The sequence below is a fragment of the Podarcis pityusensis genome (genome assembly GCF_964106645.2).
Source record: "Podarcis pityusensis genome assembly, chromosome: 18".
NCBI lineage: Eukaryota > Metazoa > Chordata > Lepidosauria > Squamata > Lacertidae > Podarcis > Podarcis pityusensis.
Window position 1 is genome coordinate 12,243,899 of NC_138043.1, and position 26,349 is coordinate 12,270,247.

The 26,349-nt window shown below is 52.7% G+C and overlaps 1 protein-coding gene across 2 annotated transcripts; it reads right to left on the minus strand.

Annotated features, from left to right (window-relative positions):
* Positions 1-4,940: 4,940 nt before the first annotated feature.
* On the minus strand, positions 4,941-22,195 carry LOC308467211 (serine/threonine-protein kinase PLK2-like). 2 transcript variants are annotated; one of them, XM_080988669.1, is made up of 15 exons: positions 22,046-22,195; positions 19,713-19,820; positions 17,151-17,267; positions 15,284-15,413; positions 13,256-13,343; positions 12,009-12,104; positions 11,498-11,696; positions 10,476-10,614; positions 9,785-9,852; positions 8,907-9,003; positions 8,138-8,209; positions 7,098-7,260; positions 6,836-6,965; positions 6,027-6,137; positions 4,941-5,916 (listed from the first exon to the last, which is right to left on the minus strand). In XM_080988669.1, the coding sequence occupies exons 1-15, from the start codon at positions 22,157-22,159 to the stop codon at positions 5,728-5,730; spliced, it is 1,821 nt and encodes a 606-aa protein (XP_080844795.1). In that variant the 5' UTR covers positions 22,160-22,195; the 3' UTR covers positions 4,941-5,727. The 2 variants fall into 2 exon arrangements, with proteins under 2 accessions (XP_080844795.1, XP_080844794.1); XM_080988668.1 differs by having other exon boundaries at positions 6,027-6,602.
* Between the last annotated feature and the right edge of the window lie 4,154 nt (positions 22,196-26,349).

The window sequence follows — 26,349 nt, forward strand, 5'->3', positions numbered from 1 at the left end:
GAGACCTCCCCCTGCCCGCTTCCCGGCTGGGCGGCACTTGCAAGTCCCGCCTGGCGGCCTGCTTGTAGAAATAGCCTTGGGAGTGTGGGGGGTCCTCCTGGTTCTGGAGGGAAGGGGGTCTCTCAGCTTCCTGATTCCCTCCTTGGCCCACCCCCAGAGCCCCAACAAACCCATCTGACTCCTTTGCTCCCCCCCCCCCCCGAAAATATAGTTTGCAAGGAAAAGGATTGTGCTTTTAACGATTGGTTTGGAGCTCTGATTCTTTCCTGCCCTTGGGTGGAGGCTGGAGTTTGCTGCCGCTTACAGTCAGGCTCCGGGTTTCCTGCCGCTTGCAAGTGGATCCCTGGCCTAGATCAGTCAGATCCAGGGCTCTTGTAGAAGTGTAAAGCGCCAAGCAGAGTTGCTGAAGGCAAGACGGGAAGGTGCTGCCCTGCCCTGTGTCTTCTGCTGCAGCCCCTTCTCCTCGATTTTCCTGCGGGGGACATTCACTCGCAGAGGCACCCCCTGGGTTTGCTGCCTCCTGAGAGCTCCAGCTGCAGCGCACAGCGTCTGATGGAAGGCTGCATACATTATTGCAGCGGGGGAGGGGGGCTCCTCTTTCCTTCCCTCCATTTCTCTGATTTCCATGGGGCTAAAATTATTCCTATTCTTGCTTTGACACCCTTTGGAATTGATCTTAAACCCCAAATCTTAGCTCTGTGTATCAATTTAGCAGTGCAGGTTTGATGCAGTTTGCACAACCGTTCATTTGAGGCTGTTCTCAATGCTGGGTATTTGGGGGGGGGCAGGGAGCAAACCCCAGTTGACATCACCCCGTGGGGTTTTGTGCAGAACAAAATGGCCCCTCTTCTCCAAAGGAGGGCAATCATCGCCTCTCAGGAAGCGGCTGTCTATCAAAAGACCCTTACGGTTTTTAAGGTGGGACGGAAGCCATCGCGGTGCAGAGATCTGGTCTCAACTGAGATCCTGAAGGGGACCCCCCCCCCCCCAATCTCTGCCCCCTGTTTTCATATCGGTCTAACATGGATTGCGGATCGAGTTCTCTCCTGGCGGAAGCAAAAGGGTCCTGTGGACGCAGCTCGTCTTCTTAGCAGCAGCAGCCGGGGCTGAGGTTGGATGGCCAATAAAGGGTTTTTGAGATTTTTGTTTGGGGCTGGACTTGGCATTCTTGATGGAGGGGAGAAGGCAGCTTACAAAGGAGCTAGACCATGTTGTCTTGGGTGTGATTCTGTGGAGAGTGTTTGTGTGTGTGTGTAAGGGAGAGGAAAGAGAGAGAAGGAAGAGGGGAGCCTCTAAACCCCCAGATTGTCCGAGTTCCCCTCTTGTACTTCCTTGCAATAGACCTGATCCCCATGCACAGAGCACTGCGCCCTTTTCATAGAAGTGTGGTGCTGAGAGGGACCCCGAGTGTCATCCAGCCCAACCCGCTGCAATGCAGGTGTCTTGGCTCCAGCAGTGCCAGCTGCAATGCCCACCACTGCCCTTTAGGGGGCAGTCCGGGCTCTTCCATGCGCTTCAGACATCTGGGGTGCTGAGCATCCTTTGTTTGCAAAAACCCAGACCTCTGAGAAGGGGAGGAGGTCGGTGTTAATTTTAGGCCAGGCTCCATTTACAAACAGTGTTTATTAAAAGCCAGAGGGGTGTTTCTTCGTGCACACAGGGCGGGGAGGATTAGGTTTGTGGCTGGAGCACCACTGTGCGCTGGAGTGGGCCCAGGGCGCCTTATTCTGGGCACGCAGATGGGGCTAAATTTGTACCTGGGGTGGGGGTCAGATTCCTGGGCTGCCGGCCTCCTCGTCTGTCTCGCCTGCCTCTGGATGCCTTGCCCTTCCTAGCATTTTGGCCAAATCTCTGCGCTTCCACTCCTAGCATACCCCCCCAAAACCCCCCACTATTTTTGGCCTGTGGGTCTCCGTATGCTGCTCTCCTTGGGGGGCCTTGTAATCATCTCCCAGCTTACATTTCATGCCTGGACCCCTGGAGATGGAAGAGTGGGGGGTGCTGGCAAGTGGGTGGGGAGTCCATATCAAGTCCAAAACAAGTGTGACCTTATTAGGGCACAGGATTGAAGCGGGGGGGGGGGGGAGAGATTGTCCCCGCAATGTTGGCATGCCCTGCAGCTCCTGATTGTCATCTTGGCCTCTTAAACACCAAATTATTTTATTTTGGGTGAGGGTCCCTTGATTCCATCAGCCCCTCCAGCATTTCTCCTATAAAAATCAGGACATCCTCTCCATCAGGAAGCTTCTGGCACATTTGAGCTCACCACACACATCGGCATCACAGAATCGTAGAGTTGGAAGGGACCCTGAGGGCCATCTAGTCCAACTCCCTGCAAGGCAGGAATATGCAGCTGTCCCCTGTGGGGACTGAACCGGCCACCGTGGCCTTGTCAGTGCCAGGTTCCCACCAACAGAGCTGTTCTGTCCTGGGCTACCTCTTGCAGTGAAGGAGCAGGCCAGAAATTGTAAAAAGCCCTCACCCTTCTTTCTGGGGCTGCTGTCAAGAATTGAACTGGCGACCTTCTGCAATGGAAAGCTGGCGTCTGTGTGGCCCTTGTGGGAACAGGGTGCTGGGCTAGATGGGCCCTTCATCTCAGGCTCATCTGAGGTTCGAGCCACATGTTGGGCAAAAGATTCCTGCATTGCAGAGGGTTGGGCTGGATGACCCTAAGGGGTCCCTTCCATTGTATGATTTTGCAGGCTTTGGGGAGGGGGCTTTGCTGCATCTCTCTTCTCTTCTCTCCCTGCCTTGAGCCCAAATGATTGTGTCTGCTCCTTTCTCTCCCCATGCCTTTCTCTGGCTGAAATAGCAGGACCAAATTAACTGCACTCAGGCAGGAGTTCACACGGTGGTGCAGGGGCAGCTTGGCCACCTGCTCTGTGTGCATAGAGAATGCTTTGAAAGCACTGCATCACGGGGCTGGACTGGATGACCCTTGGGGGACCCTCCCAACTCTACAGTGCTGTTTCTATGGAATTGCCGGTTCCAGGAGTGAATCAGGTGCATCTCACCAGGGGAGGTGGAGGCCCTTGCCCTGTATGTGCCAACGCAGGAGGGCACCAAGCCCCACAAAAGCCACCCCCCCGCCAACATCTGTTGCCACGGTTCCAGCAGCCAAGACTGGTGGGATGGGAGATGAGGGACGGGGCCTCTGGCCTCCTTTTTAACCCAGAGAATGTTCAACGTCCCGCTGCGTCTGGTCGTACTTATTTCAGGGAGCTGTAAACTCAGAACACATTTAGCATAGTTTACTATCCTGGAAGGGAAGGCATGGGCCGCGTGTCTGAGCCTGTTGCGTGCACAGCGCCCCACACCATATCCCGCCCAGGGCCCTGTCCTCACAGGGAACCTTGGATCCCGATGGACTGCCTGTGGGCCTGGAGGTTCCATAAGAAGAGCCTGGTTGTGGGATCAGGCCAAAGAGGCTCTCTGCAGTGGCCTCTAAGCACCGAGGAATTGAGAGACTGCCTCTGGGGCTGGAGGCTCCATAGAAGACAATATGGTCAAAGGGGGCCCATCTAGTAAGCCACCACGCAGGACCTGAGTGCCAGGCACTGCCCAGTGCTTGTTTCCCATTGTCTAGTATTCAGTGGTAGACTGCCCCTGGGCTTGGAGGCTCTACTATCCCATCCTGGTCTCATTCAGAAGCATTTGCTGTCTCCAAGAGGGGAGGGTGAGTGCAGCCATCACGGCTGCGTAGCTGCAGGTTCCAAGCTGGTCCCACCTGCGGTTTTGGCACCACAGAGTGGAGGGCAAGGGGCAAGTCGGGGGGGGGGCTGGTGGAAATGCAGCCTGGAGACAAGAAGGGCTTGAGCAGGACGTGTCTCCCTGGGGTACAAGCAGAAGGTCTCAGGTTTGATTCCTGACATCTCCTTGCCTGAAAGCCTGGACAGCTGCTGCTGGCCTGTGCAGACAATATGGAACCCGACTCCACAGCTTTGTGTTAAGACCATGAGGACCAAAATCTTTATTTCCAAAGACAAGCTTGGTGGACAAGCAGCTGGCTTTGCATGCAGGTCCCGGGGTTGAATGTTGCTCCTCTGAAACCCCCAGAGAGATCCCGACCAAGCCGGGGGGGGGGGGGCAGGGCCTGATCCTCAGTGGAGCAGCCAATGCACGTGCCCCACGGCAGTCGCATTCCTGCGCTGTGTTTCCCCAGGAGGTGGTGACATGCTTGTCCCAAGGACCTTGTCGCTCCTGGAGGTTTAATCTGCAAAGGGCGGGGGCAGCGATGGGGGGTGGCCAGGCGACCTTGGCTGGAGTAACTTTTTCCCACAGAGGGTGCACAGCATCACCCTCTAGAGCCAACAGCCAGAGGGCCCCACTTCTCTGCTGAGGAGGAAGGATCGCCCCGCAAGGATGGGTTTGCCCACCTCCCAGGGGAAGCCGATGGCGCAAAGATGCAGGGAGGGTGTTTGCCCCCCCCCCATTGGTCTGTACTTTTGAGATTACGGGATGTCTGCAAATCCGCCCTTTAAGTCAGAACGCTGATGACTTGAATCTTAGTAGACCTTTGGGAATAAATACAAGTTTGTCTTCAAAACAGGACTAGAATCTTGCTTTGCCCAAAAGTAAATGTTCAGAGAACCATAGAATGATAGATTTGGAAGGGACCTCAAGGGTCATCTAGTCCAACCCCCTGCAATGCAGGAACCATTTGCCCAATGTGGGGCTCAAACCTGCAACCCTGAGATTAAGTCTCCTGACTGAGCTATCATAGCCAAGTGGCAGCTTGCTGGCCGGTCCTTTTGAGCCATCTCTGCTGGGCGGTGTAGACAATATGGAATGAGAGGCAGTGGACCTGGGAGAGACCTGGGTTTGAATTCCAGCTCAGTTGTGTAGCCCCACCTTGGGGGCCTGTCGCTGGCTCTCAGCTTCACCTACCTCATAGGGTTGTTGTGGGGACAAAACATGAGAAAGAAGCCTGAGTCAAATGGTCTGAGTCACATTGCTTTAATTAAAAACAGGAATTTGGGAGGGAGCTGCTGTATCAGGACAGGGAACAGCTTAGCACTCGCCGCAGTCGTCATCACCGCTGCTTGCCTGAGGTCGGCCATGGGCAAGAATCCTGCTCTGCCCACTAACCCCTCCCCCATTTCTCCCATAGTCAGCTTGCACCCCACAGATCAAAACCCTCCAGCCACCAGAGACCCTCCTTCCCTTCCCTCGTCTTGGGGGTCCCCTTACTTTTTCCTCCTCACCAGCTCCGCAGAACCACCACCCTCCAGCCTCCACAACCAGCATGGCAATGTGTAGGAAGCCCCACCCCAACCCCAAACCCCCTCGCCCCCAACCACTGGCTGTCCAACCCCACCGGGACCCACAGCTGCCTGGACCCACAACTGCCCCCTTTCTGTACCACTTGCTTATTATCCTCATAGATTTCTAGAGTTGGAAGGGACCCCAAGAGTCATCCAGCCCAACGCCCTGCAATGCAGGAATATCCCACCCAACATGAGATTCAAACCCGCAACCCAATCTGCCGTCTCCGCTGCCTCAGGCTTCATCCTGCCCTCACCACCTGCTTGCTCCTAGGCTGCTCCTTACAAGACACAAGGATCCTGCCTGGAGTTCCAACCCTTGCACAGAGCCCCCCCCCCACCACCACCTGGCCCCAACCGCACGTGGGGGGGGGGCAGAGCAGGATCTGGCCAGCAGCCGGTGAGTGACAGGGCAGGGAGTGTAAGTGGGCTCAGGGAAAGGGGGGGTGCTGGGAGGGCTCTGCTACAGGCAGTGCAGCATGCTCAGGGCATAGCTGAGGCGCTCTCGCAAGGGGATCGTCCAACCTCGCAGGACCAGCGTCTCCAGCGGGAAGGTCCTGCTCTGGCGCTGCCGGTCCACGAAAGTCAGGAGGTACCCCCCAGCTGACGTGGGGCTCAGCACAAGCTTGGTGCGGTCGTGGTAGAAGTTGACCTGGGAATGGGGGGCAGAAAGGGGAGGAAGTGAGGGATATGTAGAAACAACTTGGTGGGAAAGAAAAACCGTAAGATGGAGACACCCCACCCCACCCAGGTGACTCTTACCTGCAGGGTCCCGTCGCTGAAGAGCATCAAAAGTGCCTCCTGGGACTTTGCAAAGTGCAGGAGGCAGAGGTTGTCCAGCGAGGTGGTGGGACTTGCCTGCTGGTGACCCCCCTGGGGAAGGAGGAGGGGAAATTGTAGAATGGCAGAGATGGAAGTTAAAGCTATGGTTTTCCCAGTAGTGATGTATGGAAGTGAGAGCTGGACCATAAAAAAGGCTGATCGCCGAAGAATGGATGCTTTGGAATTCTGGTGCTGGAGGAGACTCTTGAGAGTCCCATGGGCTGCAAGAAGATCAAACCTCTCTGTTCTGAAGGAAATCAGCCCTGAGTGCTCACTGGAAGGACAGATCCTGAAGCTGAGGCTCCAAGACTTTGGCCACCTCATGAGAAGAGAAGACTCCCTGGAAAAGACCCTGATGTTGGGAAAGATGGAGGGCACAAGGAGAAGGGGACGACAGAGGACGAGATGGTGGGACAGTGTTCTCGAAGCTACCAGAATGAGGGAGGCAGTGGAAGGCAGGAGCGCCTGGTGTGCTCTGGTCCAGGGGGTCACGAAGAGGCGGACACGACCAAATGACTAAACAACAACAAGAAGAGATGGAAGGTCCCCTGAGGGTCATGTAGCCCAACCCCCTGCCAGGCAGGAATCTTTTGCCCAATGAGGCTTGAACCCACAACCCTGAAATTATGGGTCCCTTCCAACTCTACAGCAGTTTATTTTATATTGGATACAATTTAAAAAGCACTGGGGTTCAGGGGGGCACCAGCTCTCGTCTCCTGGCTGCTCGCCTCCCATCCTGCTCTGCTCACCTCCAGGAGTCGCTGCTGCATGTACCGGCTGAAGAAGTGGAGAACCCCCATTTTCATGGTCAGCGAAGGCGGCACGTCTCTCCGCGGGAAGGATGAGGCCTCGTGGAGCTCGGGGCAGTAGCAGACGCGCCTGGGGGGGGTGCAGGGAGGAGAGATTTTTAAGAAACCAGCAGGCAGCTCAAGCCAGCTTCTTTTCCTCTGCCCTCCTCAGCCCCTTCTGCGCTCACTGAGAGAGCAGGAAACAGGGTGGGGCGGCACTCACTGGCGTTGCGGGCAAAGCGCGATGTGGGTCCCATCAGCCAGGAGCACTCCGGTGGAGCCGTCCGAGAGCAGGTAGCTGAAGCCGTACTTGTTGGAGTAGTCGACCCACTTGGTGACCATCTGGACGGGTCCAGCCCTTGGGGGCCCCTCGGGATCCTCTTCCGCTGCAGAGAAGGCAGGAAGGAAACGTTCGGGCAGGAGGGGGGGGAGGAGCTCACCCCCCCCCCAAAAAAAACCTCCTTTAGGTTTTATCTCCCTCCCTGCATTTTCTAAAATCGGGTCTGTACTTTATAGCCTCCTAGGGGTGCAGCAAAAAACAAACAAACCTTCCAGCCTATTTGCAAAGCTAAGCAGGGTCTGCTGTGGTTTCAAATTGGGTGGAGGGGATGCAAGTTGAGATTCTTCCCTTGCAGGGGGTTTGACTACATGACCCTCAGGGGACCCTTCTGATGTGTTGTTCGAGGGGAAAATAGTTCTTTCCTGTGCTTATTTTGTTATGTATTCCGTGGTTATTATATTGTAATTTAACATAGCTGAGCACCCTGAGATCTGCAGATGAAGGGCAGGATACAAATTTAAATAACAAGAATTCTGCTGCACTGCTGCTGCTTCTGATCTGAATCCAATAATGGCAGAGTCGGAAGGGACCCCGAGGGACATCCAGCCCAACCCGCTGCTATGCAGGAATCTTTCGCCCAACGTGGGGCTCGAACCCACGACCCTGAGATTAAGAGTCTCGAGCTCTACCAACTGAGCTCTCCCAGGTCAGAATAATAAGGGGCTCCTTTACTGACACCCCCCCCCAAATCTGGAAGAAATGAAATCTGAAGATGGGACCCTCAACCTTCCTTTCCAAGAGGTCCAGTTTCTCACTCCTCCAAGGTGCTGCGCAGACATTTCCAGGCTGTGTGATGACATGAGGGTGACCCCAAAGGTGGCCATTTAAGTTGGGCAGAGACAGTCCCTTCCAGGGACAGGGGGTGGGAGGTCAGAACGCAGCCAGTTCCTGGGCCTGGGCATGCAAACAATAGGGAGCCTCACCCAGGGGGATGGTCTTCAGGCAGGTCCGCAGAACTTCATCCACTTTGGCCATCATGCTCCTCTCGGCATCGGCTGGAGGAGAGACAGAGATGGAGTGAGAAGCAGCGGGCGCTGGGGGCAGACTCTCCACCCGCATCTCTGCCCCCCACAGCCTTCCAAACCCTGCAGGTTCCTGGCCCCCCATTTCCTGAGCGCTTAGCTCATTCCTACACGGGACAGCCGAGATGGGAAGCTGCTGCAGCCTTGTCCTGAGCTGGGCTGGGCCTGGATATGGAGGTGCGTCCCAGCCCCACCCCTCTTCTCCTCCCTTCCTGCCCCAAATTCCAAATTAGAGGTTTGGGGGTTCAAATGTTGCAGCTCCCTTTCTGGAGGCCTCTTGGAGCCACCCCAGAGCACCACAGAAGGAGGGTGCTGAGTTTGGGGTTGCCTTTGTCACTGACCCCCACAAGCCTCCCCAGGCTACCCGCTTCTTCCCAGCTCACACCTCCCTCTGGCTCTGTGGCCCAATTTTTCTGCATCTTTCAGCTCTGATAACCCCTGGAACCACAGAATGGTAGAACTGGAAGGGGACTCCAGGGGTCATCCAGCCCAACCCCCTGCAATGCAGAAACAGAGGACAGCCTCCTGTCATCCTGTCTGTTTGGGTCTCTGGCAAGCGGCCCTCCGGCTGGGAAAAGGAGCTGCTTCACTCCTGCTCGGCCCAATCAGGAGATCCCCCAGACTCTCAGCCGCAAGCACCCCAGTTCTTGGCCTCTGTGGTGCCACTCACCTGCCTCCCGGCTGACATTCAAGGAGCCCCTCATGAGGAAGCAGACGGGGAAGGTGGCTGTGTCCTCAGTGGCATTCTGGCTGTCCTCTTCCACTTCCTTGCAGAGGACAAGAAGAAAGAAGCAGCCCGTAAAGCCCACAGAACAGGGTGGACTGGGAAGCCCCCCTGCAGCCCCCACTGAGGACATCTGGGAGGGAAGAGGGTGGGCCACTCCCCTAGGAACTTCAGAGATTGTTTGCGCCTGGACATCACTAGGCGCCATTTTGAATCACCAGATCTGTATCTGCGGTGTGCTTGTGTTCATCGCATTCATAGTCTACCTTTCCTCAAGGAATCATAGTAAAGTTGGAAGGGGGTCCCCAAGGGCCATCTAATCCAACCCCCGGCAATGAAGGAATATGGGGGCTTGCACCTGTAGCCTTGGAGTTATCTGTCCCATGCTCCAACCAACGGAGCTATAATTTCATTATGTTCCATTTCTGGTTTTTCAGATCAAATGATTTTCCAGACTATTTACAGATGCCGCCTTTGTCCTGCTCCCCCCCCCCCCCGGGTGGGGCATGTTCTCACTCACCTTGGCGGCCGTAGTTGCTCTCCCCTTACTGCAGAAGGAACAACAGAGGCTGGGCACCCTGGTCTTGCCTCCAGCCAGTCATGTAAGTCCAGTGAGATTCTAGCCAGGGACTTCCTGGCTGCTCAGTCTCACAAATCAATCCATCAGTTGATCAGTCTCCGTGATATGGGCAGTTCCCATGCACAAGGACGCCAAGAAGATCCATTTGGGGGCACCAGATTTTGGCCTCACTCAGGGTGCCCTATTACCCAAGACTACCAAAGTCTGACCCGGATTGATTGACACACACAGAGCCATTTCTTACCAGGCTGGGGGTCTCGGCAGGCATCCCAAGTGGTGGCATCCCTTCTGCCTCCTGGGGTGGGGGGCTCACTGGGGGAGAGGCAGAAGAGGGGCCCCATTAGATTCGCAGCCTTTGGCGGGGCTCACTCCCTGATGGCTCAGCCGTGCAGGGGAAAGAGGGTGGGGTCATGCCCAGTAATGCCAATTTAAAACCGAAATAGATTTTGCATTTCAATTTGTTTCAAAATTGGGGCGCACACGTTCATGCCCTTTTGCATGGCACCTGACCCTCCCCTTACGTGGGACTGAAGGATTAATCGAGGAAAGCAAGGTTGCCTCTGAGCCTGTGGAGAGCGCTGTCCCCTTCTTCAAACAGTGCGTCATTAAACTGTGGAACTTGCTGCTACAGGAGACAGCCATGGCTCTTCTGAGAGAACCTCTAGGTCTAGAGGCAGTCTATCATGATTCCTAGATTTTTAGGGAATTTGGCTACTGTGGGGACAGGACGCTGGACTAGAGGGGCCCCCTTGGGCCTGATCCAGCGGTTCTACTGTTACATTGCCTCTTACCCAGGGCTCCATTGAAAAGCGAGGTTGCCTCTGAGTACGTGGAGAGCACTGTCCCCTCTCTGCTAGACTGTGGAGGATGGTCTCCCATTTGGGGGGGAGTTCCTGGTGGTCTCCTCACCCCACCCCTCGCAAGCGAAGGCTCACCTGTCCGGGTCTCCTGGCACAGGGAGCCACGCAGGAAAACCTTCGCTGCTTTCTGGAAGAACTTCCTCAGTGGGTTGGGAAGCACGAAGAGCGGGGCAGAATGACAGGCGCGGGAAGGCAGCTGGGTCGGGGTGAAGCCCTGGCGAGAGAGAGAGCAGGATGAGTCCCTTCACGCTCCCAAGCCACGCTTGCAAAACGGGGAAGCAGCAGAATGCGGGAGAACATCCCGGCTGCTCAAGGCGAAAGCAGAGTCGCTTGTGGGTGAGAAATGTCGACCTGGATTGGAAATGGGGCCCTTTCCCTTTTCCCTTTCCCCTTCTTTTTCCCTTTCCCTCTTTTCCTTTTCTTCTCTCCACACAGGAAGAAGGCTCAGAGCTCGGAGAGGGGTGGTGGGATGGCAATGAAGGGTCAGAGGGAGAAGACGGGGAGGAGGAGGTGTTGAAAGCTGAAGAAGTGACAGGTCTTAGTGAGCAGGGAGAGTCTGTGGCAGAGAGAAGTCCAGACTCAGAGGCAGGAGCTGAAGCAGGAGAGGAGGGAGACCAAGAGGCAGAGAGGGGAAGAGCCATGGGGGTCTCCCCCTCCTGCTGCAAGAAGCTCCCCTCCCTGCTGGTCTCCCAGGACCAGGAGAGGCATGAAAAGGGTGGAGCAGAGTTTGGCTTAGTCTCTGATTGCTTGGGAAAGACCCTGGAGAGGAGGCAGGGAGCTTCCATCTCAGCAACTGACTTTCATGCAGCGAGACCACCAGGAAGGAGCTGCTCTACTCACTAGGCCAAGTCTGTGCAGATGGTGGTTTTGCTAGCAAACAGTTAACTCCAACTTTGAACTGCAGCATGGGGGTAGAGCCTAAGACTCTGCCAGTCAGGGTCTGGGCATTCTCCCTGGGTGCAAGCTAGTTTCCCACGGCCTCATGAGAACTGGGATCTTAGCTCATGTTCCTCTGCCCAGCCTGCTGGAAGAGATCCCAAGTCAGAGACCCTGCAGAGCCACTGCGTCTGGGAGCTGCTTTGCCCCTGGGCACCCACCTGGGTGAAAAACTCGTGGGCGAGGGTTTCTTCCAGGGTGGGCCGTGCTTCAGGATCGGGGGCCAGCAGCTTCCCAATGAGGTCCCTGGCACTGGGTGAGAGGCGGGTGGGGGTGGGGTAGCGCCCTTCCCGGATGCAGCGGTACATCTCCTGCTTGTGGGTGATCTCAAAGGGGGAGCAGCCCGTGAGGGCCGTGTACCTGGGGGAGGGGGTGAGGAAAAAGAAGCAGTGGGTCAGCCAGAGAGCCAAGGAGGGGACCCCATAGATCCTTTATTTCATTTTGTGCATAAAACATAGAGAATGACTGGCAAAAAAGCAAAAACAGACCTAGAGGCATGTAGGATAACTCAGTTGGTAGAGCAAGAGACTGAATGCCAGGGTCGTGGGTTCGAGCCCCACCATGAGCTAAAGATTCCTGCATTGCAGAGGGCTGGACTAGATGACCCTGGGAGGTCCCTTCTAAGTCTGCAATTCTGCAATTCTATTATTCCTTTCCACCAGAGTTACTTACATGATGCAGCCAAGGGCCCAGACATCTGACTTGAACGAGTGCCCCTTTTTGGCAATGACTTCAGGAGCCAGGTAATTGGGGGTCCCACAGACCACTCTGTGGGGAGAGGAAAGGCCCTTTAGGGAAGGAGGAAAGCAACAGCAACACTGAGGAAGCCAGGCTTCCCTTCTGCGTGCAGGACAGGTGCTCTAGAGCTGCAAATCCAGCAAGATGCTAGTCCGCATCATTCTGAATTAAACAGGAATAGAGGAATTTTCCTTATACCGAGTCCAGCCATTGCTCCATCTATCCCAGCGCTGACCGGCAGCAACGACTGTCCAGGGTTTCAGACTCAGCCATCTCTCTCAGTCACCCCTGCTGTGGACCCTGCCACCTTCTGCATGCCTAGCAGCTGCTCTGCCCCTGGGCTGCAGCCTATGAGGCTTCTACCAGCAAGAAGGTGGGAGATTTGAACCCACAACCAGATGAAAAACTGGATCAGATTTGCTGCAGACTCCTCCTCCTCCATGGAGGTCTGGGCAGAGCTTGCTCTGGAAAGCTGATGGATCCAGGTGGTGCCTCGGTTTATGCACTTAATCCGTTCCGGAAGTTTGTTCTTAAACCGAAACCGTTCTTAAACTCAGGCGCGCTTTCTATAATGAGGCCTCCCGTGCCGGTGTCCTTCCACCGTCTGGATTCTGTTCTGAGACCAAGGTAAAGTTTGCAAACTGGGACACTACTTCCGGTTTTGCGGAGTTCGTAAACCGAATCATTCGTAAACAGGACTGTTCTTAAACCGAGGTACCACTGTGTAAGGAAGCTGGCTTTCCTCCCCGCCCTGGGAGAAATTAGGGATCCTTCTGTGCCCCATCAGAAACAGAGGCTGCAGAATCACTCATGAGTAATCCCCATTGGAACAAGACGTTTTCCTTCCGAGGACACCTACAAAAGTGTCAGACTAGGACTTGGGAGAGGCCAGTGTTCAACTCTTGCCCCTCAGGCAGGAATCTCACTGGTTGAGCTTGGGGACCAATTGCTGCCCCTCAGTCTGGCCTACCCAGTGGCCATTGTGCGGATCAAGTGGGGAGGGAGGGGAGAGAAGCAGGCATGGGGTCCCCTGAAGTCCTTGGAGTTAAGAAAGGTGGGATGCAAATGCATCAAAGGAAGGAATAACTAAATATTGCAACTCCAAGGCTTTAATGTCTGCCTTTACCCCACCAGGAAATCCAAGGCTCCCTTTCTCTGCCCAGCCACCCCATAATACTCACCCTCTCCTCCGGTTAGCCTGCTCCTCATGAGTCGCCAGCCCCAGGTCCCCAATCTTCACCTGCATGGTCTTCGTGATGAAGAAGTTACCTGAGCACATGAAGAGTTCAGAGGTATAGAGAGTCCCATCTTTTCCCACGCTAAGTGCCGGACAGTTGCTCCCAGAGAAGAGCCAGTGGGGTCCTGGTAGATCCGGGTTCAGATCTCGCCACTCAGCCATGGAACTCCCTGTAGGCCAGGCAGTCTCTCAGCTTGGCCTGCCTCACAGGGCTCTTGTGAGGACAAAGCGGGCCAAAGTTTGTGCTGTGTGCGCTCCTTTCAGAACAGAAGGAACAGAATGAAGAACAAACTTGGAGGCTGCATTGGGCAACAACTGGGGGGGGGGTCAGTGGGTGCCCTTTTTTACCTTTGAGGTTTTAGCATGTTTTTATATCTGCTGGAAGCTGCCCAGAGCGGCTGGGGCAACCCAGTCAGATGGGTGGGGTACAAACAATAACATTATGGAGAGCTCCGTTGGTGAGAGCTTGGTGCCGACAATGCCAAGGTTGCAGGTTCGACCCCCGTCAGGGACAGCTGCATATTCCTGCATTGCAGTGGGTTGGGCTGGATGACCCTCAGGGTCCCTTCCAACTCTACAAATCTATAATTCTATGACTGGAAAAGGGAAGTGTGTGTTACAACAAGTTCACTTTTTCAAAGAATGGGTTTCCTTGTGCAAGAATGGCCTGTGACCTCAATTGGCGGGCATGGGACCGAATCCTACCTCCAAATAGTGACAGTCTGGTCTGGAGGCCCTGCAGACCTCTGCAGAAGCAAACCAGGATGGGTGCTGTGGTCTGCCAGGAAAGGTCTTCATCTCCCCTCCCACCTTTCCCTTGTTAAATTTGCAAATAAAAATAAATTTTGCAAAAGCACGACTTCTTGATAAGCAGGCTGTCTGGAAGACCTCGGGCTCTTTGCAAATGCACGATGTCGGCTGGAGGCTCAGGATGCAGAGACGCTTGTGCATGTGTGTGAGAGAGATCCTTGCTCTGCCCTTGCAGGCTAAATCAGATCAGCGTTCGCACTCAGAGCCTCCCGCCCCTGGCAATAGTGCCATGAGGTCACCCTGCAGGCATTCGCTCTGCCCCCACCAGAGTCATCCTGGGCTGCTGTGTATATTTTTAACCCCCTCTCCAAAGCCCAGGAGGGTCCCAGGACGGAGAGCGAATTGGGGGCACTGGGTGATTAACTCTTCCTGCGCTGCAGTGCCAATAACGGCATCCCATCCCTTGCCTGGCGGGTGTGAGAGCAAATTGGCTCTTCTGGTGCAGAAACAGGGAGCAGATCTCTCCCAGCGATGAAGGCAGAGAAAGGACCCTTCACACCTTCCATGCATTTCTCAGCTTTCACATTCCAAAAACAAGAGGTGCTAAAAAGTTGCAACATGATTTGAAAGATGTTTCGTTTAAGTGAATATAGTTTAATTTCGCCTGGTAAGCGAAATGTGCATAAAAATGCATAGAAATAATTAAAAATGACTGCCAAGTACTTGCAGTTATATTATAGATTATTATAGATTGTTGTTGTTATTGATTACCTAAGATTTTCAGAAGGCAAAATTAAAATTCTTTGGTTTTCTAAAAGACATTTAGGTGCCTCTTCATCAAACAAACTTGCCAAGCTAAATGTTGTCCCATCACAAAATGTTGTCCCAGCAGAATTCCTCAGGCCCCAAAGCATATTTCTAAGACCCATCACTGAACAAATTTGCAAAAATTAAGTTTCGTCCTCTAAAATGACACACCCTGTCATGAACCTTAAAAATCTACAGATTGTGCACTGGTGGGGGGGGCGGTGGTTGTTGCTCTGAGCCATTGGGGCGGAGCTGATGTCTGGTAGTGGTGTGGAGCATGGGCTAGGAGGCTGGTGGTACTCCATTGGAGGTACGACTCCTCCCCTAGCACCCCATACAGGTCTCACGGGTGCGACCGCAGCACACCCACCACGGGTCCATTGGAGGCCCCCTCCCCCAGCCGCCAGACACCTACTCAGCTTGAGGTCCCGGTGAATGATGCCTTGCTGGTGGAGGTACTGGAGGCCAGCAATGACTTGCTTGAGGTAGAAGCGGACCTCAGGCTCCGTCAGCGTCTTGCGGGCTTTCAGGATGTGGGCCAGGGACTGGAGAGAGAGAACATCAGGGTTTTAGCAGCCTCACTCCAAATCCCAGGGTCCCAAAGGGTGCCGCCCCCCACAGGTCATCGGGGCTGAATTGCACCCCCCCCAAAAAAAGAAATCTTATGGGGACAGCTGCATCTGTTGAATTGCCTGCCCTTTTGTGCAATGCTTGTGCAATGTGAAAGAGCGTGGCCTGAGATGACAGAAAGGATGGGGCCCCTGGTGAAATTCCTTACTGAAGGGGGAGAAGCTCTGTTTGGTTTTGCGCCGGGGAAAGCATGGGGTGGGCAGCCGGGGACAATACTGGTGCCAGACTCTCCACATTCTGTTGGGGAGGGAGTGGCTTTAGCCAGGCCAGCAAAGAATTGTAGAAGTGTAAAGTTGGAAGGAACTCCAAAGGTCATCTAGTCCAACCTGCTGCAAGGCAGCAATGCAACTGCAAGCCTCTTCTAGCAGATGGCAGGTGGGTCAGAACAGCAAAGAAAGCTTCAGGGTGCCAACTTCTTAGCACCTTCTGAACAAATAATAATAATAATAATAATAATAATTTTATGATTTATACCGCGCCCATCTGGCTGGGTTTCCCCAGCCACTCTGGGCAGCTTCCAGCAGTATATGAAAACATTATAAAACATCAAACATTAAAAACATCCTGATACAGGGCTGCCTTCAGATGTCTTCTAACAACTGAGTAGTTATTTATCTCCCTGACATCTGGTGGGAGGGCGCCACCACCAAGAAGGCCCTCAGAGCTGGACCTCAGAGCAAGGGGTGGTGTTGTCGAGAAGCTCCAATGGCCAGCTTCAGCAGACTGGGCATTTGTCAGAAACACTGGAGTAAACTGAGTCACTTTTCCCCAGGGATTCTTGAACTCCAATTCCTGCATTGCAACCCTGCAATTCTATGGACTGTAGCAGGAACCCCCCACCCCAATCATTCAGTTTGTACAAACTTCTCACACTCACACACTACATATGCCACACTTCTGTTATAAATTCATAGAAAAATCAACCATACATTGGATTTGCACTGTTCCATTTTTATTTTACTCCATATGACAAGGACTATCAAAGGGGGGTGGCTTGGTTCTGGTCAGCCATAATCCCTTCACCATCCCAGCACATCCACAGGAGCCCTGCCCAGTTGCTATGCCAACCCTGATGGTCCTAGACAGAAGACCATCAAGATCACAAAGAACTTGCATATGGGAGTGGATTCAGCATGGACTGAAACAAAGGACAATGATCAGATCTTCCCTCTGGGGGCAGGAAACTGCCAACTCCCCTTTGTCTCCTGGAAGTGACTCATGGGGAGGGGGAAAGGAGGAACCAGCCAGGTGACAGGACACTCAGGTTACCACCACAACTCCTCCCTCAACCCCTCCTTTCTGTAATGTATGCATGATATTTCTGGGGGTGGTCTTGATCTACAGGGTGGCAATTTCAAAAGTTTTTATAAGGTCTTGCACACCATCTTTCTGGGTCTTTCCTCTCTCTGGCAAGTGAGGGGAACACCCTGTTGCAACAGTTCAATAAAGGCCAAGCCTACAGGCTGCTGTTTTGCTCCAAGTTATCCTGGTTGGTGTCTTTATTTTGTCCAAGGGAGCCCTCAGATTTTTCCGGTAACAGGACAACTTTCTGTATTCCATTGCAGGCGGAAGGAAGGAAGGAAACCCTTTGAGGGCCCAGCCCGTCAGCTCCCTCTCTGCTCTGGCTCTCCCTTTCTCTCTCTTTTTCTCACCTTCCGACTGCAGTACTCCAGGACCATGTAGATGTTCTCCTGGTCAGCAAAATGCCGGTGGAAGCCGACAACATTCCTGTGCTTGAGCTGGCTGTGCAGCTCGATCTCGCGCTCGACCTGCAGGGGGTGGGGGGAGAAAACCACGAGGTTCCTGCTGAAGCGCCAACAGAGACACCCACCCACCCACCTTGCGCCAGCAGAGAGGAGAGGAGCCACGGGTGCAGGTGCTGGAGTCAGCGAGAAACTCAGCAATATCTACAGTATATATATTTACGACGTCCAAGGACAAAGGAGAGCAAAGCGAATGGAGAATCTGCAATGAGAAAGGAAGGCGCCGGCCTCTGCCTCTGCTAGAGACCGTTGCCCTTTGCCCGCCCCCCCATTTTGGCAGTCTCCCCACTTTCCAGAACCTTAGACTGGAAGCTCTTTGGGGCAGCATCCCTTTGGCTGCATGGCGCCTGGCGGCCTCTTAGCTCACATCCTATGCGACTGGGTGCTTTTTGCAATATTCCCTGCCCCAAGGAGCTTCTGATCCCAGGATGGCAAGGGTGTAGTGTGGGGACTGGGGGGTCGTGGCCCTGGGCACACAATTTTGAGGGGTGCAAAACAGGCACTGGCTTCCAAGGGAATCCCTGTTCTTCCCTGTCTGCCAAAGTGCCCGGAGCCCAGCCTGGGCCAGCCACCATGTCCCCGGGCCCCTTGCCGAAGGGCCACCTGGCCAGCACTTGCTCTTGGATGGTGAGGACAGAGGGAGGCAGACAAGGAGCAGCCTCGGCAGGGCCTGCTGCAGCACTCCTCTCTGTGGGCATGGGGGGATTTGCCTGCCATGGGCCACGTCAGCTGGCTGGACTCCCCCCTGCACAGGTGGGCAGTGCCCCGGACACCAGCAAGGCACGCTAAGCCACTGGCTGGGTAAAATGTCATGGGGAAGTGGAGGCACGGAGCTGCGCTGGGATCAGGAGGGGCAGGGTCATGGCAGGGTCACACATCCATCACAGATCAGATCCCCCAGATGCATTTGCTTCACAGATGATAATAACAATTAATAATAATTTTTTTACTTATACCCCACCCACTTGGCTAGGTTTTCTCAGATTTGAGAAAAGCCCTGCAGTAGACAGATCAGGCCCATCGCAGCTAGCATCCTGCCCTCACAGGAGCCAACCAGACACCCCAAAGGGAAACTCACTAGCAGGACCTGAGAGCAGCAGCCTTCTCCCACTCCAGCGTTCTAAGATAGGCTGGCTTGTCCATGGAGGCTCCATTGAGGAATCATAAGAAACTAAAAAGAGCTCAACTGCTGGATCAGACTCAAAGGGGGCCCATCGATTCCAGTCTTCTCTTCTCATAGTGACCAAATACCCCTAAGAACCAAGCAATCGAGATAGACTGCCTCTGGACCTGGAGGTTCCATCAGAATGTAAGAAGAGCCGGCTGGATCAGGTCAATGGCCCATTTTGCCCAGCATTCTGACCTCAGAGTGGCCAACCATTATGAGAAACCTACAAACAGGATCCGAGCACAAGAGCAACTCTCCCCTCCAGCAGTTTCCAACAACTGGGATTCGGAAGCCTCTGACTGTCAGGACAGAGCATAGCCATTGTGGCTGGTAGCCATCCAAAGCCACCGTCTCCTCCTTGAATTTGTCCAATCCTCATTTCAAAGCCATCCAAGCTGGTGGCCGTCAGTGTCTCCTGTGGGAGGGAGTTCCACTGTTTAACTCTGTGCTGCCTTCTTTAATCTACTGGAATTTCAGCTTTGCCCATGAGTTCCAGCGTCAGGAGAGGAAGAAAAGCTTCCCTTTGCCCACTTTCTTCTACTTTGCATGATTTTAAGCCTTGTTTAAATGCTCAAGTGCAGAGGAACGCCACCCTTTAGGTGGGAATAAAGGGGTCAGGAAAAGAAAAGTGTGTGTCCCCCAATATTGAGAAAGGAGAGGAAGGGCCTTCCTTAAAGCATTTTTATCCTAAAGGTAAAGGTAAAGGGACCCCTGACCATTAGGTCCAGTGGTGGCAGACTCTGGGGTTGCAGCGCTCATCTCGCTCTACTGGCCGAGGGAGCCGGCGTAGCTTCCGGGTCCTGTGGCCAGCATGACTAAGCCACTTCTGGCAAACCAGAGCAGCGCACGGAAACGGCATTTACCTTCCCGCCGGAGCGGTACCTACTTGCACTTTGACGTGCTTTCGAACTGCTAGGTTGGCAGGAACAGGGACCGAGCAACGGGAGCTCACCCCTTCGCGGGGATTTGAACCGCTACCTTCTGATCAGCAAGTCCTAGGCCACAGCGCCACCCGCATCCCATTTTTATCCTACTCTCCAGCTAAAAAAAAGATGCTTGCAATCGAGAAGACATAGCATGAAAGGAAAAATGGTGGGGAGGGAGGAGGGCAAATGAAGGAACCCGTTCTTAGCAGCAAATTTTAAAAAGGGAGGTGGGGTGCTTAATGGCATTGGAGAGGGAAGAAGGGTCTTCCTCCCACAGGGGCACCCAGCTAAAGATGGCACCAACTACAATAATCATTTGCAGGGGCTCCCCCACCCCATGATCATATCTGGGCTCACCTTCCCTCGGTTGTCCAGCCTGGAGACCCGGGACTGAGGCACGACCTTCACGGCATAGACCTTGTTGGTGGAGGTGTCTGTGAACTTGTAGCATCTCCCAAAGGCACCCTGAGGAGAAAGAGAGGAAGAGGGTGGCAGGTGGGGGTCAGCCAGGAACCGGGGCAGGTGTGGAATTCCATTTGTTGCAGGGTGGGCTGTGTGTACCCTAAAACACACATGCAGACACAGGCTTCATCAGTTGCAAATCCTGTATTGCAGGGGGTTGGACTAGATGACCCTCGGGATCCCTCCTAACTCTACAATTCTATGATTCATTTCCTGGCTCCAAAGCCAGGCTTGTCCTGCTGCCTCAGATGGATGGCCTCTGAGGTCCCAAAATTCTGAGGCCATCAATTCAGACCCATAGTTTGAGGTCCACCTCCGAGGGCCTTCTGGCGGTTCCTTCCCTGCAAGAAGTGAGGTTACAAGGAACCAGGCTGAAGGCCTTATTGGTGGTGGCGCCCGCCCTGTAGAATGCCCTCCTGTCAGATGTCAAGGAAATAAAGAACTGTCTGACTTTTGGAAGACATTTGAAGATTTAGGGAAGTTTCTAATGTTTGATGTTTTATCGTGTTTTTAATATTCTGTTGGGAGCCGCTCAGAGTGGCTGGGGAGTCCCGGTCAGATGGACGGGGTATAAGTAATAAATTTATTATTATTATTATTATTATTATTATCATTATTTCCAACCCCCTTCCCCACAAGGCAGGAATATCAACTCAAGCATCCAGGCCACCCAACCTCTGCTTAAAACCTTCCAGGAAGGAGAGTCCTCCACCTTCTTCCGAGGTCGTCCTGTCTAACAATCCTTAGATAACCAGTTGGCTCCATCTTCCATGAGGCAAATATCTCCTCTCAGCCTCCTCTTCTCCAGACTTAACATCCCCACCTCCCGTGGAACAAGTGCGCCAGAGGCATGGCCGCAGCAGAACTGCTGGGTCTGCAGAAGGAGACCCAGATTCAAGCCCCGCTGGCGTCTCCGGGTAAGGATTCGCCCCGATCAAAGGGCATCTTCTGCTCAAAGACCAAAGCAGACTGCTTCTCCCGCTCCCCATTGGCTGGCGCCTCGAGTGGGCGGGTCTTTCTCCCCCACCTGTAGCGAGACCGGGCATGCCCGACCCCATCCGGGAGAAAGCGGAGCAGACCCAGAGTGAGAAAGGGGCGGGTGGGAAATCCCCCGATCCGGATGTCTCTGGGCTCAAGCTGGGAAAGGGGCTCAGACGCGCAGGACTCCTGAGTCCTGGGGGCGTGGGTGGGTGTTGTGACTTGCTGGGGGGAGAGCGGGAGTCCCGGCTCCCCAAATGCAAAACATCGACCCACTCCGGATTAAGCACGTGTAGCCACTGCACTTCTCATCATGTATTTGCAAAACAAAGCTGGATGATGAAGGATTCTGTGAGACTCCGAAGCTTGCCGGGTGCTTGGGGAGAAAAACCGATCTGATCCTTACAGCAGAATTGCCTTGCTGTGGATTTGGAGGGGCATAGTTGCCTTTTGTGCCTTTGAACCCCGTCCCGCAGTTCCCCAAATAGCCTGTCCCGGACTCGGAGCTCCGGAAAAACCGAGAGCGCCGCCTTGTCGCGGCTCTACCCAGATCTCCGGGTGCTGCAAAGACAGACGCGCAATGTCTCATATGTTGCAAAAGGGGCAAACTCCGTTAGAAAAAATGGTCCCTGAACTCCTTCGGCGTGGGGAGACCAGTGGAAGAAGGAAGACGAAGGAACCCAAAATGTGAACATAAGCCAATGCACAGTTTAAGAAAAACTAGGTTTTGCAGATTTAGATGCGTGAATTGAAAATGCGCGCGCGTGTGTGTGAGAAGTGTGAAATGGACCCCATGTTTCGTTCCAAGGGGTTCAGAGGAAAGAAAACAGATAAGATCAGATCTAGGACCCGGACGCCTGGATCCTGTGCTCAAACCTGAGAGAAAAAGGGGGCGCCTGATTCTCCACAAGAGTTCTTCCTGCGTGACCTTGGTTCGCCTCTTCACCTGGTGACTCAGTTTCCCCCAACGGGGAGCCGTCATTCTTGCAAATCCCCCCCAAATAGAGGAAACTTTCTTGCTGCCGCCACCCCACACCGCTTTGAAAGTGAGGGGTCTCTGTCTGCGCCTGTTCCAACAGGCCCATTTCCACCCGACGCATCCCTGTGTACGAGCTAAGAGGGCAGAAAATCCCGCAAACGTCATCTAAAAATACCAAAAAATTAGAGTTGCAATTCTTAACCGAGGTTGCAAAATCCCTAAAGCAAGCGAAAAGGAAAGGAAATTGCAAAACAACCATAGAATTATTTACCTTCCCCAAAAGCTGCCCTCTCTTGTAAAGCGTCCCCGTGCTCGGATCCTCTATGAAGTATTTGAGGCTCTCGCCTTCTGCCCTCCTCCAAGCGGGGTGCTCCATCCGCCCCATCGGGTGCCCCCCACCCCCCTCCCACCCTCTTTTTTGCAAACTCCTCCGGCTGCTCCTTAGAGTCTCTGGCCAGGAGGGAGCCGATGCCAGGTCCTCTTATAAGGCGGGGTTGGGGGTGGAGAGAAAGGGGGGCCGGCCAGGGGGGCCTCTGCTGCCCAGGCAGCCTCCTCTGCCCATTGGAGGGCCGGGGATCCGCGATCCGGAGCAGAAGCGGCGCAGCACCGGGACGAGACGCTGGCCGGGAGGAGGGCGGAGAAATGCCGAAGCGCAAACTGGAGCGAAAGGAATCGGTTTAAAGAGCTGCGCTTGGTTCTTCGGCGGACTTCCAGCATCCGGATTAGGTCCAAGGGGTGTGGGCCCACCTGCTCCAGCACCCTGAAAGTCCACGGACAGGCGAGGTCCAGGTAGGTGCCCCCCGCCCGTGGGCAGTGGAACCCCAAAGTCTCCCAGGCGAAGTCCCAGCCAGGTGTCGGTTCCGCCAGGTCTGAGTTGAAGGGTGGGCGGGGGTTTCGCCTTCTGGGCTGGGATGGGTGGGACTTCTCCCCCCCCCCTAAGCTGTCGGGGGTCGGGGGGTGGGTGGGGGGCTGATGGACCCACGTGGCGCCTGTGGCTGAGGCTGATGCGGCACCTGCGCCCCCTCCTGGACAGAGGTATTAGTCATTCCTTCGTTAACCCTTTATTGATTGGAGGCCGTCAGAGAGATGCTTCTACGATAAATAATTCTACAAAAGGATAGTAAACGAACACGTAATTTAGGAGAACGGTATTTCTGTTTTGGGAGCCGTGCAGGTCCTTGTTTGAAACGTACGATTTTAAAAGTCTCACTCAATTGCAGAAAATGGTTCTCCTGAGTCTTTCATCATGCAAATCTTGTGGGTTAACCTTTCCCCATTTGCAAGTCTCCTAAGTTCTTTTTACCTGGTGAGATTTATTTTATTGAGATTTTCCCATAATACAATAAAGTTGTGATTACCAAAGATACCAAGGTTCCTTAATCTTATACCACAATTCCAGAGGCAGATCGTTTGCGTTCATCCATTTCTGTGCAATTTATTGCCTTCTAAGCCACTCTCTCAAGACAATTTACACATAAGACAATTAAAAACTGCTAAGAACGCAAAAACAATCCATCTGTCATGTATGCATTAGCTGAGATTCCTGCATTTCAGGGCGTTGGACTAGATGACCCTTGGGGTCCCTTCCAACTCTGCAATTCTATTATTCTATTTAAAACTAGGCATTAAAGTGGACAATCATGGCCAAGAAGACCCATTTACATAGAGAGCATAACCAGAGTTGTGGACCGTTTATTTCTTTGGTTATGAATTTTCTCTGCTTCGTATTCAAAAGACTCCCAATAGAAATCAGAGACAATAGACAAAGTTTCAAAGTGTTACATGAAGCAGAGAAGACAGTTCAGTATCCTGCGAAAGAATATCCAAAGCACCTGCTGCTTTGCTGGGATCATAGAATCAAAGAAGTGTAGAGATTCCCCTGCAGAAATCTTTTGCCCCATGAGGGACTCGAACCATACGGGCTGAGCTATCCATCGTGAATCTCCCAGAGATCTGTGGGTAATGGGTGGATGACTGAGCTATCCCAGGCATGTTGGGGAGCAGTCCGTGCCCCACACAGGATGTCAGCCAACGAGGGGCAGAGCCTTTTCTGTGCCACTAGACATGGCAATACGGACCCCCAACTACGCAAAGAGGTGAGTGGCTGAAAAACAGTGAATGAGAGAAGCACATAGAAAGAGCTGCATCTGCAGTGAAAACATCAGAATGGACCCCAAGGTGGCTGTCACCAATGGAAGCAAAAGCTCTGAAAAGGCTCAATATGGAGGCCAAATGGCCGACATATTGGGAAATTTTGGAGCAAGAAGGAGATAAATTGAGATTGCAGAGTTTCGAAAAATTAAAAAATAAAGTGAGAGATTGGCTCCACTACTATCAGATAATGGAGGCATATAATTTGGATAAGAAAATAGGCTTCCAAGAGGAAAAGTCAAAATTAGAAACAGAATTGTTAGAACCCAAAACTAAAAATTTGTCAAGAATGTATAACTTGCTGTTGAAATGGAATACTCAGGATGAAACGGTGAAATCTGCTATGATTAAATGGGCACAAGATGTTGGCCATAATATTATGTTTGCTGACTGGGAACAGTTATGGACCACAGGTATGAAGTTTACGGCATGTAATGCCTTAAGAGAGAATATTATGAAAATGATATACAGGTGGTACATGACCCCAGTCAAGCTTGCAAAAATTTATCATTTGCCCGATAATAAATGTTGGAAATGTAAAGAAACTGAAGGTACCTTCTTTCACCTTTGGTGGACGTGCCCAAAGATTAAGGCTTTCTGGGAAATGATATATAATGAACTGAAAAAGGTATTTAAATATACCTTTCTGAAGAAACCAGAGGCCTTTCTCTTGGGCATTGTCGGCCAATTGGTGCCAAAGAAGGACAGAACCTTTTTCATGTATGCTACAACAGCAGCAAGAATACTTATCGCAAAGTATTGGAAGACACAAGATCTACCCACTTTGGAAGAATGGCAGATGAAGGTGATTGACTACATGGAACTGGCGGAAATGACTGGCAGAATCCGAGACCAGGGAGAAGAGTCGGTGAAAGAAGACTGGAATAAATTTAAGGACTATTTACAGAAATATTGCAAAATTAAGGAACTTTAGAAGGATGTTGGATAGAAACTAAGAGGTTTTAGCTGTAATGCTTTAAGAGACATGGAAAAAAAAGGCTAACAATTGGGTAAAAGATTAATGGTAAGGATTTGCTGAACCAACAAACTGAATTGGAATACAAAGAAGGGAGGTATGAGGAGGTCCGGGGAAATAAGAGTAAGGAAGATAGGCTATGGAACATTATTGTGTTTTTAACTGTTTTATTTTGTATGTTTTTCTTTTCTTATTTTTTACTGTTTTTGTTATATCTTAAAACTTTATACTTTTTCTTTATTCTGTACTTTCATGTATCTTTAATAAATATTATTTATAAAAAAAAAAAGAAAACATCAGAATGGGATCAGAGCAGAGCAGTGAACATCAATGTTGCTGCAGGAATGCTTAGAAACCTTTTTAAGCAGAGGTTGGATAGGCATCTGTCATGGATGCTTGAGCTCAGATTCCTGCCTTGCAGGGGGTTGGACTAGAGGACCCTCGGGTGCCGCTTCCAACTGCATGGTTCTATGATTCTATGAATACAGGGGTACCTTGGGTTACAGACACTTCTTCAAGTTACAGACACTTCAGGTAACAGACTTTGCTAACCCAGAAATAGTACCTCGGGTTAAGAACTTTGCTTCAGGATGAGAACAGAAATTGCACGACGGCGGCAGCAGGAGGCCCCATGAGCTAAAGAGGTACCTCTGGTTAAGAAGAGTTTCAGATTAAGAACGGACCTTCAGAATTAAGTTCTTAACCCGAGGTCCCACCCTAACCACCGAGGCCAGGTGGTTAGTTTGCGAGTGGCGTGGAACCCCTGCTTGGCATGCAGAAGGTGCTGCCAGCAGGCTCTACGGAGCCATCAGGCCCCTTCCTTGGGTGTCTCCTTGAGGACTCATCTTGATTTGTTTGTGAGGATGTTGCACTGAGTAATTGTTATCCCACACTTCCCAGGAGATCTTTTCTTCATTTCCCTTTCCCTGTGACAGTTTGGATGCATCCCCCTGCCCGGAGGTGGGTCTTGCACAAGAGCGCCAACCCCCCTGTTAAGTGTGTGATTGGAAAAGCCCTCCTCCTCAAATCCAATGACCATGACGGGAGGCCAGTATAGCCTGTGTGCCTCTAGGGGGCGCCCCAGCACCAGAGGTGGGAGACAGTGGAAAGGGACCCATCCTCTCTGTTGTTGCTGTGACACTTGCAGGCTGTGTACATTCCCTCTCCACCCCCCCAACCAAAAATGCTGGGAACTGTAGTTTGCCCCTTCACAGAGCTACAGCTCCCAGCACCCTCAGCAAACCTCAGTTCCCAGGATTCACTGAGGAGGGGTTGAATGTGCTTTAAAGGCGTCCCTGTGTGTCTGGGGCAACCTAGTCAGGTGGCAGGACACAAAATATATTTTATTATCATTATGTGATAGGAATTTTTTTGGTCTTAGATATATGGTAATGTTCATAAGTGTACCAACCAAGCACATACATAGATCAGCACAGGAAGGCCAACCT